We start from the raw sequence: 14,016 nt of genomic DNA, 5'->3' as shown, positions 1-14,016 counted from the left end.
GAACAGTGGAGTGATGCTGGTGCTGTTGCCTAGCAACAAGAAGGTTGGGGTTTTGAATCTTGACCCGGGGTTTTATGTTAAACAGTTTCATTTTGCAAATGGAAAAACATCCATCCATCCATCCATCCATCCATCCATCCATCCATCCATCCATCCATCCATCCATCCATCCATCCATCCATCCATCCATCCATCCATCCATCCATCCATCCATCCATCATCTGTGTTTATTTTCCTTCACAGTAATATGAATATTTTCTGATCTCTTGCATTGATTTGTGTTGATTCCTGATGGTTCTCAGAATGAGCCGCAGTTAGAAATGCAGCAGAGCAGCTATGATTGTGTTTCTGTTGGAAAGTAGATTAAATCCAATAAAACATGTGAAAACTGATTGGATAGCTGACTGGTCTGCTGCATCTTTTAGGGTTTATGTTGTAGAGATGTGCTTCTCCTGCTGATATTTCTCTGACTGCAGATTATTAAAACATAAAACAGGCGTCGGAGGTTTTATAAATATGAATCTTCCATCGGTTAAACGTTTAAGTGGGCAATAATCAGCCTTATTTGTTTGTGGAGGTGTCATTTAAACAGCATTACACGCCGGATGATTTTTGCCGTATGTTTTTCTCTGAAGCCGTTCTCTTCAGATATTTCTCCTCTTCCTCCACATCCGTTGTTTCTGCCTTAATTTCATCCTTCCTTCGTATCGATTCTTCCATCTACCTGCCTCTGCCTGCGGGGATTTGTTTCTATGGGGAGCCCACATTGTACCGGACATGTGACATCCATCAGCGCGCCCCTCTGGCTGCCGCTGGTTAAAACCCAGTGGGTTTGTGGGTAATGGGGCCGGAGCCGCTTCACTCCCTAATGGTTCCCTGAACGGCACGTTCTGCGTTTTAAAGAAAGACCTGTCAAGGATTTTATCTCAGTCGTTGCTGTGGTAGTGTTTGATGGGAGGACCGTCGCGTCTCTCCTCGCCGCTGATCCTTAAAGCCTCTGCAGGGTCCGGACGGCGGCGCCGGGCAGGAGGAAGAACCGGATCAGTCCTTCATTTCTCTCTAATAAACCGAAGTGCCGTCTCAGCTTCATGGTGGCATCTGCATGAGAAATCTTGCAGGAAATGTTTGGTTTTTAATCACAGTTACAGACTTTGTTGACACATTTTATTAAATTGAGAGACGCTAAAAGGAGGAAGAAGAGACGATTAGGTGTTTCTGAGCTGACTGCAGAGGAAATGCCACAATATAAACGTCCAAACTGAGATGTTTGTGGTTCATCTTACTTTTAAATTTGAGCACAACAGTTCTGCAAAAACTGACTAAATGGTTGACAGGATATCACCAAATATCATAAAAAATAAGTACACCCTCTGACTGCAGGGCTTGAAGAGATGATCTGGTTTTTATCAAATCATTTTCACCAAATCTAACCTGAAAAAATAACAACTGAGACGTTTGTGAACAAAAACAAATAAAGAAAAGCTTTTTTGAATTAGTGGTTCTAATAACCGGCGGCTGTTAAACTCCGGGGTGAGTGAAACATTCGACCTGATTCAAGAGAAAACTCAGGTTTTTCAGAAAGTGGCTGCTTATCAATTAATCATTAGTTGATTAATAAGATCAATCAAATTCAGATTAACTCATTAATCAATAATCTTGCATCCATAATGTAAATGTTGCCTCTTTTGAGAATATCTGAGCTGCTCAGACAGAAGTACTTTGCTAATTTCTCTCTCTCCCCTCTCTCTCTCCCCTCCGTCCCCTCCGTCCTCTCTCTCTCCCCTCCGTCCCCCCGTCCTCTCTCTCCCCTCCATCCTCTCCATCCTCTCCGTCCTCTCCGTCCCCCCCGTCCTCTCTCTCCCCTCCATCCTCTCCGTCCCCCCCGTCCCCAGCTGTCCTATGGCTCCAGCTCTCCAGCGTTGTCCAACCGCCAGCGCTTCCCCACCTTCTTCCGCACCCACCCCTCTGCCACCCTCCATAACCCCACCAGGGTGCGGCTCTTCAAGAAGTGGAACTGGTCACGCATCGCCACCATCCAGCAGACCACAGAAGTCTTCACCTCAGTCAGTAACCCTCCCGCCCCCGGCTGGGTTTCCTCTTTGTTTTATCACGGCAGTCTTTGGTTTCCTGATCGTCCTCCCGCCTCTCGCTGTTTGTTTATTAGCTCTTTTTGTTGTTTTCTGGCCACAGTCAATCTCTGCTGCTGACTGATGAGGGATTTTTTTGGTATATTGGTTGTGAGAAATATTGATCAAGCAATACATCCTCCTCAGGAGCGGCGGTCGATGCCGCGGCACCTGGCCCGTTTCCTGTAATGGAAGTTAATGATTCTGCTCCGTCCTCTCTCATCTCGCCTTCTACTTTTCTCATTTCCAGCTGATGTCTAAAAAAATCCTCCCTGCTTCTCTTGTTTATCTCACACACACTCATCCCTCTGCTCTATATTTCCAATATACACTCCAGGTGCTGTTATTAGTTTTGTTTTCCCCGTCGGACTTGCTTTTGTCGTTCAACCTGTCACCTCTCTGCGTGTCTCTCTGCCCCCCCACCCCGTCCTTCCTTTCATCTGCCAGACTCTGGATGATCTGGAGCAGAGGGTGAAGGAGGCAGGCATCGAGATCAGCGTTCGTCAGAGCTTCCTCACCGACCCGGCTGTCGCTGTCAAGAACCTCAAGGTGCTTTGATTAAAAATTCACCTCGGCTGCTGGCCGTCTCCTTCCTCCTCCGCCTCACAGCTGCACACGACGCCATCAGCATAGAGGCGACTTGATGGAGGAAATTAATGCGCCACGCTAATTATCAACTCCTGAACAGCAATATGTGCCATCCTGTCAAGCAGCGGGACGTTGGCACATTGTGCTGCCACATCAAGCTGCGATATTGTGAAGTCAAATTCATGCTGCTGATGTAACTAAGCAATGCTTTCTGCTAATTTGATGCAGCGCCAGGATGCCAGGATCATTGTGGGGCTGTTTTATGAAACCGAGGCCAGGAAGGTGTTCTGTGAGGTCGGTGTGTTTCCTCCCTGTCCAGCCGCGTTTGGCTCGGCGTCTCCGGGACTGATGCGTCTCCCTTCCCCCCACCGCAGGTGTTCAAGGAGAAGCTGTACGGGAAGAAGCACGTCTGGTTCCTGATTGGCTGGTACGCCGACAACTGGTTCAAGATCAAAGACCCAGCCATCAACTGCACAGTGGAGAACATGACGGAGGCCGTGGAGGGACACGTTACCACGGAGATCGTCATGCTGAACCCCGAGACCGTCCGCGGCGTCTCCAACATGGTGAGGGCTCCACCCAGATCCACCGTAACCGTGGCAACGGATGGCAGGAAGTCAGAGTAAAATATGACGGCTCTAGAGAATCTAGAGAAGATGTTCTGGTGCAGCAGGTGCTGACGTAAAAAAATCCAAAACGAAACGGGAAACAAACTAAACCATGGAAATCTACAAAACTGAAAATATAAAATAATCAGAACTGGATATGGACGTAAAGTTTTATCACAGTATTCTGTGGTACAATTCGATAACGATCAAAGTGATAACAAAAAGTGATTTCTATTTCTATTTCACACAGTAACTTCATTTAATAATATCTTCAAATCTGTCGATATTTATTGACATTTCTATCGAACAAACAGTGAAGAACAATATAAAACTAACAATCCCAACAGTTTTTCATCATTAAGTGGAATTTATCGTGACAACAATAAATCAAAATTCTTAGCAATTTGTCACAATAATTGATAATCAATGTGATTAATGCCCACACCTAGCATAAACCATAAAAACAAGGAGAAAAATTTCCATGATGTTGGATCAAAAACCAAAAGCTCCATTTCAGGCCTCAGCTGCCAGGTTAAAGGTCAAAGTTTATGAAAAACACTTAGCAAGTACGTCTGGAGGGTTGAAGGAGAAAATGACAGCAGGATAAAAGACGAGACCAAAGTAAAAACTTTCAGCCAAACTGAAAACCTTTCATCAGCAGAAGCTCGGCGTTGGAGGAATGATGCTTTGGGCTCCTCATACACTGACCGTACACTCCTCTGCATTACAGACCCATACAGCATTTAAACTGCAAACTGAAAATCTCACATCTTTCTTTCTTTGGTCTCTTAGCAACCAGCACAGCCGCATGTAGGTGCAACTTGGAGGTGTTTGCACTTTTTACCAGCTGGGAAGATTCAAACACAAACGGTTCCTTCTGTCTGATGGTCCTGCTGTTAAAGACGAAGAATTAAGCAAATAAAGACCAAATGTTAACTTACCATACAACCAGAAGACAGAGAAAACCTTTAAACACTCAGGAAGCTGCTCTCTGAAACTCAAACATGCTGCATAACAATACAGTTGCGTTAAAAAGCCACAGGTTGTATTTTGTCCTGCTGTCCCAGTTTGTCTGAAAGAGGTTTATAAAAAGCAGAGTGGCTGTAGGAGATGGGAGTGTGAGTTTTTGTGCCCTGGTTCAGCAGAGGAGGCAGCAGATCTCAGGTCTGATCCGCCTCAGGAGACGAAACGTCTTCCTGGCACCGAAACGGCCGTAAAGGACCAGAAACGACGACTTCTGAGTCTGTCCTGTCAGAGCTCGGCTGCTCGCCTTCAGTGATTTATTTCCAGTTTGTCTCGTTAGTTTTGATTCTCTATGCTGATGGATTTTTAGTTGGGCTCTCCAGATGTGCCTCTGAGCCGGTTGGTGTCCTCCAGCCCTGCTGGATCAACTTGAATCAGATGGTTTTTGACTTTCTGTTCCGTCACGCTGCGTCTGAACGCCACATGTTGTCTGAACTCATTTCATTGATCAGTTTTCCATCTTTAAATGAAAAATTGAAACACTTTTTATCAGTTAAATGGTGAAAATGTTTTTTTATTCTGGACTGGATAAAGATTCTGGCCTGATTCTGTGGCGTCTGCTGCTTCAGCGATCCGTCACGTCTTTTCTCTCGGATTTTCTCCTGCGACGCGGTTTGAGCCCCGTCTGCTCATTCGTGGTTGTAAACGTTTGGGCTCTCATATGGAATCCCCTGAAATACGAGTTATTTCGGTAAAAGCCGGCGTGTTGGAAACAATAATGATAAGGCTTGGGTGAACTGTGTGTGACCTGAATCCATTTATTTGGGAATCCGCTGAGGATGCTCCTGCTAAGTTTCGCCCTCGCTCGTTTTAACGCCTGCCTTTCTCATTTAGAAAGATTCTGGTGCAGCAGCTCAGATTCCCGCCATCCTCTAATCGTCTCACGTTGTCTCTTCCTCTCCGGATCCGTCCAGTTGTTGCTCTGATGATCCGTCTCTCTCTCCGTCAGCGTTCCCTCCTCCCACCTTCCTCCTGTCTGCTCCTCTTCATCAGCAGCTGCTGTTTATATTCCAGCAGCACCTGCCACTACCTGCGGATTTAGCTGTCCGTGCGCCGCTCGGCAGTTGATAAGAATTACAGCCAGGCCTCCTGCTTACAGTCAGATCCATTCAAATTCAATTTCTAAGCTGAAATTGGCAGATTGGAGTGATGCTGCGGGCCGAGCCGGAGCAGACTGTCAGCTGCCTTTCAGTGGGCAGCGGCAGATTCAAATGGCAAAAGCCGGGGAGGAATTTCAATCAGATGAAATTGACATAACTGAATCGGAGGTGTGTAGGCCTAATTATCCTGAAAGGATCCAGAGAGACGGCTGGATGAATGGAGTCCCTGCTTTCAGGGGGGCTGGTGTTTTATCACAAAAAAAAAAAACTGCCTGCAAGAAAAGAAGTGAGAAGCTTTCTCTCTTTATAGAGTGACTGTTTCTATCTGCTGTGTCTCTATTTGAATGCTGTTGGTGGAACTGTGGACTTTAAATCGAGTCCAATCAGCCGTTAACCAGGCGGCTCAGTTTGTTTTCTTAAGAAGCGTCTCGCCTTGTTTTCACATCCCTGAAGGACCAGGATGTAGGAAAACATGGAGAAACGTTCAGCCTTTTGTAGATGCAGCCTGGAAATGAAAACATGGTTTTACATTTTGTTTTATGAAAATGTAATGACATGTTTCAGTTTGCAGTTTGTGCACCTGCTCATATGTACTCAGGTTGAAGACATTTGTCACAATCGCACAGAAGTTTAGAGGACTTTGTTTTTTAATAATGTGCTGCAGTGAATCAGAGATTTTGCTCTGCCAAAGTATCTCAAGTTGTCATAGTTTGTGACCCTGTGGGATAAATTTATATGCAAATCCCATCCAGCAGCATCACAAACTGAACAATAGAGTTTAATCTCTAAATTTGGGCAAAAAACCTGAAGAAAAGTCAATATTTGTTTAGTTTTGGGTTCAAAAGCAAATAAACAATGGTTTAAATGATTGGTTGTGCATTAACGCCACAGTAATGGCGTTGTGATCGATCCAGTTATTGGCTCCACCCATACTGTTATTGATTTATATTTTAGCACTTTAACTCCTTTTATCTCCTCTGCTGCTCCAGTTTTACCGTCATCTTGTCTGACCCCCCGCTGGCTCCAGATCAACAGCTTATGCATCGATAAAAAACCTCGGTTAATCTTTACATCCAGAAGCTGAAGGGAGCAGGCATGTTTGCCCAAATGTGACATTGCAGCAGTCATCTTGGTGGGCACAGCTCTGAATGCTAATGAGCTTTAATAAACACATTAAACAGAAAGAAAACAAGCGGCGCGGCGTGTGTGCCTCTGCGGTCACCTTTACTGTCCCTCTCGGTCCCTCAGGCTCGCCTGCAGTTAGCTTAGCTGGCACAACTCTGATCCCAGCAGGCGTTTTTATTCCCAAATAAAAGACGGGGTTATGAGTGGCTGTGTGGTCAGCGCTGCTGTCCTTCACTGTTCCTGCAGGCCAGCCCAACGACATGCAGGAAAGATTTCTGCTCAGTCTGATGAACGGATCTATGGAAAACGTTCAGATAAACCTGAGGGAAGTTGGTTTTATTCCTACGCTTTTGATCATTTATTGTTAATGATTACTTTTCCTCTAAATTATGATTTTAATTGCAGTTTTGCAAATAACTTTAATTTGTTGTATAGCACAAAGTAAAATGCAAATATTTCTACTTTAAAAGTATCATTTGCAAGCATAGTGTGCAAAATGAATAAATTAAACTTTTTCCTATTGATACATTTAAAAGCAAAAAAAGTTTTCAGAATTTAAAATATGATGAAATTAAATAAAAAAAACCAGACAGAAATAAACCTCAGTTCATCAACACCAATGATGAAATAATCTTTTTAGTACAACTGTTAGCTGAAGAAGCAATAATGGAAACTGTGATGTAAATGAATATTCATTAGTTATGTATCATTATGCACCAGTTGAACATGATTAAATGGTGGGTCGCCGGTGTTAGTGGACCTCAGGTAAATAACATCCATGTTTCTGCTGCCGGGGAAACAAGCAGTCAGCTCCAAGCAAAGGAAATGCTCCTCCTTGATTGGCTGCTTTACAGAAACCAGCCAATAGGAAGTCAGCTAGCAAGGTACTTCATTATCTAATGCAGCCAGATGTGTGTGTGTTTGTTTATTTATTTATTTTATTTATGGTGATGTTTGTGGCTCTGAGGTTCCTGTCTTCCTAACAACGTCCAGATGTTCCAGCGCTAACTCCTGCCAGCTCATATCTTACTCCACCGCCTGTCTGCTGCTTCGTTTGGGGCTCCAAGCCTCTCACCCGAACCCTGAGAGGAGCAGCGGAGCTGTTTGTGTCCACGATCTCCTTCTTTCTGTCTCTACTCGGAGCCCGTGAACGTAGATGAGGGTGGAAACGTAGATTGACTTTAGGCTCCGCTCTCTCTTCACCACAGCAGATGCAGCACCAACCCGCCCATCGATCTCCTGCTCCGTTTTTCCCTCATTCATGAACAAGACCCTGACATACTGCAGCTCCTCCACTGGGGCAGGATCTCGTCCTCTGTGGACATTTCTTTAAAATGTGGACATTTCTTTAAAATGTCCACAGAGGGAAAACCAGGAAGTGATTGATCCGCGTGCTGAGAGGAGTTTAACTGCCTGCGTGCCTCCCGGCTTCCTCTGGGACGGATCTGCTCATTTCTAGTCGTTAGCTCAGCTGAGTTATTTCCCTCTGAAGTCATGAATCAGCTTGAAAAATAACATCAAGCTTCAACCAACTCATCTGTGTTCCAGCTGGAAAACCAGTGGGAATTGCTCATTGTTGTTCGTAATGACAAGGCTAACTGTAATTAGCACAAGCTAATTCTGTATTCAACGTACTGAAAGACTGTAAACTTGGAAAAGTTCAGCAGCATTCTCTGTATGTGAATTAATGAAAGGGGACCTGTTATGCTCCCTTAAGCACATTATGATTGATCTATGGGCTACAAAACAAGTTCATCACATTTTCTGCACAAAGTTATTCTTAGATAATGAGATTTATTCTCCTATTTTCAGCTGCTTTTGGACTCTTGTCACTTTAAATCCACATAATCTGCTGCTGGCCACGCCCCTCCAACCCAGCGTTTGCACTCAAACAGATCCACAATTATACAAGTATGCATCTTTGAAAAGCAGAAGTGGAGCCTCCTGCAAAACCAGCAAGAATGTAGGAAGGGGTTTGTGGAGGGTAAATCAATAACAAAGCTTTTGTCTTTTCCAGCAGCCATTGTACAGCGTATACATCAGTAAACCCAGCTGAGCAAATGTGCTGGAGCGTTTCTGAGGTTGCTAGGTAATGGGCTGGGCTTTGCTGAGGTTGCTAGGTGATTTGTGATGTCACATTCTGGAGGTGTTTGAAATGGCTCATTTTCCACACACCAAAAAACATCAACTGGAAAACAGCTGGATGTGTTTAGAAGCAGTAGAAACACAAATGGAAAATGTGAATTTAGCATAATGGATCCCCTTTAAATCAAACTGAAATAAATAGTTTTTACTGCCGTTTTTCTCCACACCAGGCAGCCATGCTGCAGTTTGAAGTTCAGGAATCCAATTTCCAAGTTCAAACCTAACACATTATTCCAGCAGCTGCTTAGTTGGTGGATTTTAGCCCTGCAGATTCATGTCAGAAAGCTTTTTGTGTTAACTCGGTTTGACTCGTTTCTTCTCCGTCTCTCCTCGCTCTGCCAGACTTCACAGGAGTTTCTGGGAGCCTTAATGTCTCGTCTTGGGGGGAAGAACCCCGAGGAGACGGGCGGCTTCCAGGAGGCGCCCCTCGCCTTCGACGCGGTGTGGGCCCTGGCACTGGCCCTCAACAAGACCGTGGCCCCCCTGAAGGCCAAGGGCCGACGGCTGGAGGACTTCAACTACAACAACCACGACATCACCTCGGAGATCTACAGAGCGCTCAACACCAGCTCCTTTGAAGGGGTTTCGGTGAGTGCAGGAGATCAACAAAACACGGGAAATAAAGTTTCCGTGTGAGAGTCGGACTCTGACCGTTACCAGACGGACTTTCCAGAGCGATTAGGCACCGATCTCTGCAGATGTTCTGGATCCACTGACTTCTAAAAGCACCTCACTACCTCTGAGTGGCATCTCTACTGAACTGGTGGAGGCAGAAGGGGAAGAATAATTAGGGAAATTATTCTGACATTAATCTTTGTAGGGAATCGGTTCCCACAGAAATCCTGTTTGAATGTTTGGACTGAAATGTTTTTATTTTTTAATGTTGAACAGAGAGATTTGTTCAGAGTGACGCTGGGAGGAAATCCGTCACATTTCAGAGCCTTTCTGGCTTCCAGGAGAGTTTGAGAAACTAACGACTCTTTTAGTAATTAATTGATTAATAAAAAATTACATTCTGTAGATTTATTATTAAACCACATAAACTTTTAAAATATGCAAATGAGCAATTCAGATCTTTTTGTTAAATAAGAAAAACATTTTCTTGCATTAACTACTGCAGTGAATCTGGAGCAGAAGCTAAAACTATCCAACATTTACAGACAAAGGTTTTATCTTAAGTTCTAAATGTATTTATATTTGTACAGTTTTGGCTTAATTTCTGTTCTGAATATGTTTTTTAAGCTAATTCCTTTTTTGAGTTTGTGTTCTCCAGTTAACAATTAATCGATTACTAAACTATATTACTATTATTTAAATAAATACTGACAATACTTTTGAACAGCATTCAGCAGGCTGAAAACCCAGCTCCATGTTGAACTTTTTCTCATCATGATTTGAGGAAAAGTTTGGGCTTGTGAAACGGATCTGATCGGAGCGTCCGCTCTCAGGCTGGTTCATTGACGGCTCTGTGGCATCGCATCAATATTTGTTCATCCTATGAAAGCTTCGTTATCGATTCCCAGCGTGGCATTTACATTTGGCAGCTCATGTCGTGAACTTGAAAGGAGTCAATTGAGCGCACCGATTTCAACAGCTCCTCTTGTTGGCTGCGAACTCAAACAAAACCACTGGAAACACGCAGGCGTCGGCTGGATTAGGTTCGGCTATTGGACAAATTTATCGACTACGGGCTGAGCCATTCAGCGGTTATTTTTCATTTTTTGCCTATAAGTTATTGTCTTAATAATAGTAATAACAATGCTTGATTGGAGCCATGAGACAAAATAACTCCTGCTGTTTTTAATGGCAAACACAAAATCCTTCCAGCTGCAAGTAAAGTTTTATTTTCCAGAGTGACTCCAAGTGCAGCAGCCATTGTTTTCAAACTTGGTACAAAAAGCCAGAAAGTTCAGAAAATACATTTATTAAATAATAACCACAGTGGTAGGATTGAGGCAGACAGACTGGCTTTTCCCCAGTTTCATCACGTTTTTATAGGTTTGAGTACGAAACAACAAATATAAAATTTAACAAAACTAAAATAAAAAAATCTCTAGTGAGCATGTTTGCTTTGCATTTAAAAAATAAGTAAATAAAAATCTCCTTTGCAGTCTTAAGTCTTTGTGAGCGATTTAATTAAATACAATAAACACAATAAATACGTGATGGAAACATCATAAAAAAAGGAAACCAGACGGTGTGTGTTTGTGTGTGTTTTCTAACCCAGTTCTGTCCTCTCCAGGGTCACGTGGTGTTTGACGCTCAGGGTTCCAGGATGGCCATGACCCTCATCGAACAGCTGCAAGGTAAACCCGCTCAGACTCAGAGTAACAGCGCTGCAGCTCTCAGCTGCTTGCTGCAGTCTTGACGCTGTAACGGCGCCTGCTAACAGACTTAATGCAGGAATGTGGTGACTCAAGGCTTCGCTCTAATTGGCCAAAAGCTTCTGGGTTTTAAGCTGTTTCTGGAAATGGCATCCTATTTGTCACCAGTGACTTAATGAGTTTCCCGGCTCCAGATAAGGTGGGGATTATTCTCCACCTCTGTTCTCATTGGCGTCCTAATGGATGAAAATTTCTAATCCGGCCCCCTTGTCTCCGTGACGCTGTGTCTCCCGCTTCCTGCCGTGGCGTTGAGGTAATTTGACATCCAGGATGAGGCGACCTGACTGGAATGCCTGATCCCACCCGGAGCTCATCAGCATTCCCGGTCCAGCTCTCCCCTTTTCTCCTTCTCTCCCCTTGTTCCTCCCCATGCTGCTTTTCATCCATCATTTACTTTAGCTGTTTATCTCATTTCTGCTGCTCTCGTGGGCTGCACTGACAGAAATACCTGCGCTATAAATACATGTTTACTAGCTCTGTGACAGAAGAAATTACACATAATTAGCTCCTGTTGTTCCTCTTGATGTTGCAGGAGGAAGTTATAAGAAGATTGGTTACTATGACAGCTCCCAGATGAACCTGAGCTGGTTCAACAACGACGTCTGGATCGGTGAGACATCCGACCGTCCGTCCGTCCATCCATCTGTCCGTCCATCCTGATTGAATGTTTTTGGTTTCTGTCTTGTTAAAATGCTGTTTTCTCATCTTTCATCTCATATTTGAACTTGATCTCAGCGTCTCGTTACTCTGATAATTCCCCCATCTGAACAGGAAGTCCCATCATTGCATTTATGTATCAGATTTAACTCACATGTTCTGGTAAACCAGATATTTCTGATCAACGGTTCCCTGGAATCTCCACAATCATTTCAGAATATTACAACTCCGATGTCTTTTTCCAAATCATTCAAGTCTGGAGCAATTTGCCTCTAAAACTCTCCACTGCAACTAGAAAAAAAGCCATTCAATACAGGCATTGCATCGTGTTAGTAAATGGTTTTTGAGTCATATTGCAGCAGGCGGATAGTTAATTGCACCGGGGCAGGGGAGAGTACCATCAACGCATTTGTGTCAAATCTGATGCACATTAAGTGCAATTGGCTGTAGTTAGGTTTTTCAGATGAAGGGTTATTATTGGCAGCTTTCGCTCGCTGTCAGTCTTCAAGCTGCTGCTGTTTTCCCCCGTATGAAACTTTCTGAACAGGTGATGCTGTATTCTCTGAACGGTCTGAGTAAATGCATCCCTCCGCTCATCAAGTGGATGTTCAAGTGGTTGTGATTTTCTGTAATTCCTGCAGCTATCAAATGGAACAGAAAAGAAAAGCAGGTTTGAGGTTAAATGCTGCAAAAAAAAAAGAAGGATTTTTATGGATCCTAATGACCAGCAGAGAGCGTGACTAACAGCCAACGCACTCTTTTTAATAAGCAGGAAACGTTTTAATGAGCTAAACGTCTCTGCCTGACACCTCACAGGCTAACTGGACCAGAACTTCTGCAGCTCAGGCCACACCAACCGTAGCGTTGGCTGGAAGTCTGCAGCCTGTCTCCTACTTCACCGTGAAATCCCGTTAATGTTGATTTACCTCAAACACCACGGCCGGCGCTGCGCCTGTTTACTGGCCCGGCTGCTCCCTGCGGAGGTGACACACTTGTTTATGGACGGAGTGTGTCGCTGATCAATCGTTCGTGTCCCAGTGGCTCACAGAAAGCTGCCCTTTTTAGGCTTTTAAGGAAACGGATGCCTGCCAAGGCTTAACCGAGTCCTGAAGAAGCTCAGATTCCAGGTCAGCGTCCGTGGTGAAGCATGGTTGACCCGTAAACATGTCCGGTTCTTTGCGTTGCCTTGTTGCTACCAGAAGCCTCTAATGTGTGAGAATCAGCTGAGTTTGCCTCTAAAGGGTCAGATGTGAGTTTCGTTTGCGATACAAAACATATTTAATTGCCTCCGTTGAGAAATTGCCTCCTTTTCTGCATTTTGTTTTTGACTGTTCACCAAATAAAGGCGCCGCCATGTGACATCTTTTTGTTGGGAGGAAGTGAGTAATTTCCTGCTCTTTGGGCCTGACTCCGTTCAGGGAAGTCTTCTTCTTGTAGAGCTGAGGAAGGGGAGGTGGGGGGCTGCGAGCTTGAATTGCTCCATGCTGACAGGGTGGAGTAAACACAGCGGTTCTCCATTTAACCCCTCCAATCATTTCGCTGAGGTCTTACCGGCCCCCCCACACCCTCACACCACCAGCCTGCACCACGCTGCACTTTCTCACTCGCTTCACGGTCGCCCTAACAACCGCTTCAGCTCAGCTTTTCTTCTAATCGCTGTGGCAACTGTTTCAGAGCAGGGTCTCCATGGCAACACCCTGTCCCGATTCTTTCATCAAGGACGGAGGAGGGTATCAGTGCTGCAAACACAATAAGTGAATGGACAGTTGACATGCACACACACTCAGGAATACTCCGGCTTCCTGCTCATTCATTCACTCACATTTATAACCTTAAGCTTCTCATTATATATTTAATATGGTAGCATAACAGGCCTATTTGTGTAGCTATTCACCAGAGTGAAAGACGGCTCTTAATTGGGTTCATGTATGAGAACCGTAAGACAGAGGGAAGATGTAAGATTTAAATGAAAATATTGCTCAGACTCACCTTGGTTATGTAGCAGGACTGTGATCCAAGTCCATCTCTGAATGGCTAAAAATAAAAATAAAATTCACTGTAATCTAACTCCACTCCGTTTGTGTAGAAAGTCCGGTTCGTTTGTGGAGGTGTGAACTCTGGTCTGTCTACAAACGAACTCTGGGTCGGTTTGAATTCGTATGTGAACAACAAGCAGTTTGGAAACCGCTCCAAACGCAGGAAGTGGACTGCAGCGCAGGGCATTGTGGGTAAATGGAACCAAAACAAACATGCTCAGCTA

At 44.4% G+C, this 14,016-nt stretch overlaps 1 protein-coding gene across 1 annotated transcript in view; it reads left to right on the top strand.

The window, feature by feature from the left end:
• gabbr1 (gamma-aminobutyric acid type B receptor subunit 1) overlaps positions 1–14,016 on the top strand; it is an 82,249-nt gene that overhangs the window by 38,566 nt on the left and 29,667 nt on the right. The window contains exons 9-15 of the mRNA XM_005801801.2: positions 1,893–2,063; positions 2,574–2,675; positions 2,943–3,008; positions 3,089–3,280; positions 9,058–9,303; positions 10,958–11,021; positions 11,632–11,709. Coding sequence (XP_005801858.1) covers positions 1,893–2,063; positions 2,574–2,675; positions 2,943–3,008; positions 3,089–3,280; positions 9,058–9,303; positions 10,958–11,021; positions 11,632–11,709 — 919 coding nt within the window. The remainder of the gene's footprint in view (positions 1–1,892; positions 2,064–2,573; positions 2,676–2,942; positions 3,009–3,088; positions 3,281–9,057; positions 9,304–10,957; positions 11,022–11,631; positions 11,710–14,016) is intronic.

Source organism: Xiphophorus maculatus, chromosome 3 (assembly GCF_002775205.1).
Source record: "Xiphophorus maculatus strain JP 163 A chromosome 3, X_maculatus-5.0-male, whole genome shotgun sequence".
In the NCBI taxonomy this organism is placed as follows: Eukaryota; Metazoa; Chordata; class Actinopteri; order Cyprinodontiformes; family Poeciliidae; genus Xiphophorus; species Xiphophorus maculatus.
Note: the sequence above shows the minus strand (reverse complement) of the source record. Positions and strands in the feature narration are given on the sequence as shown.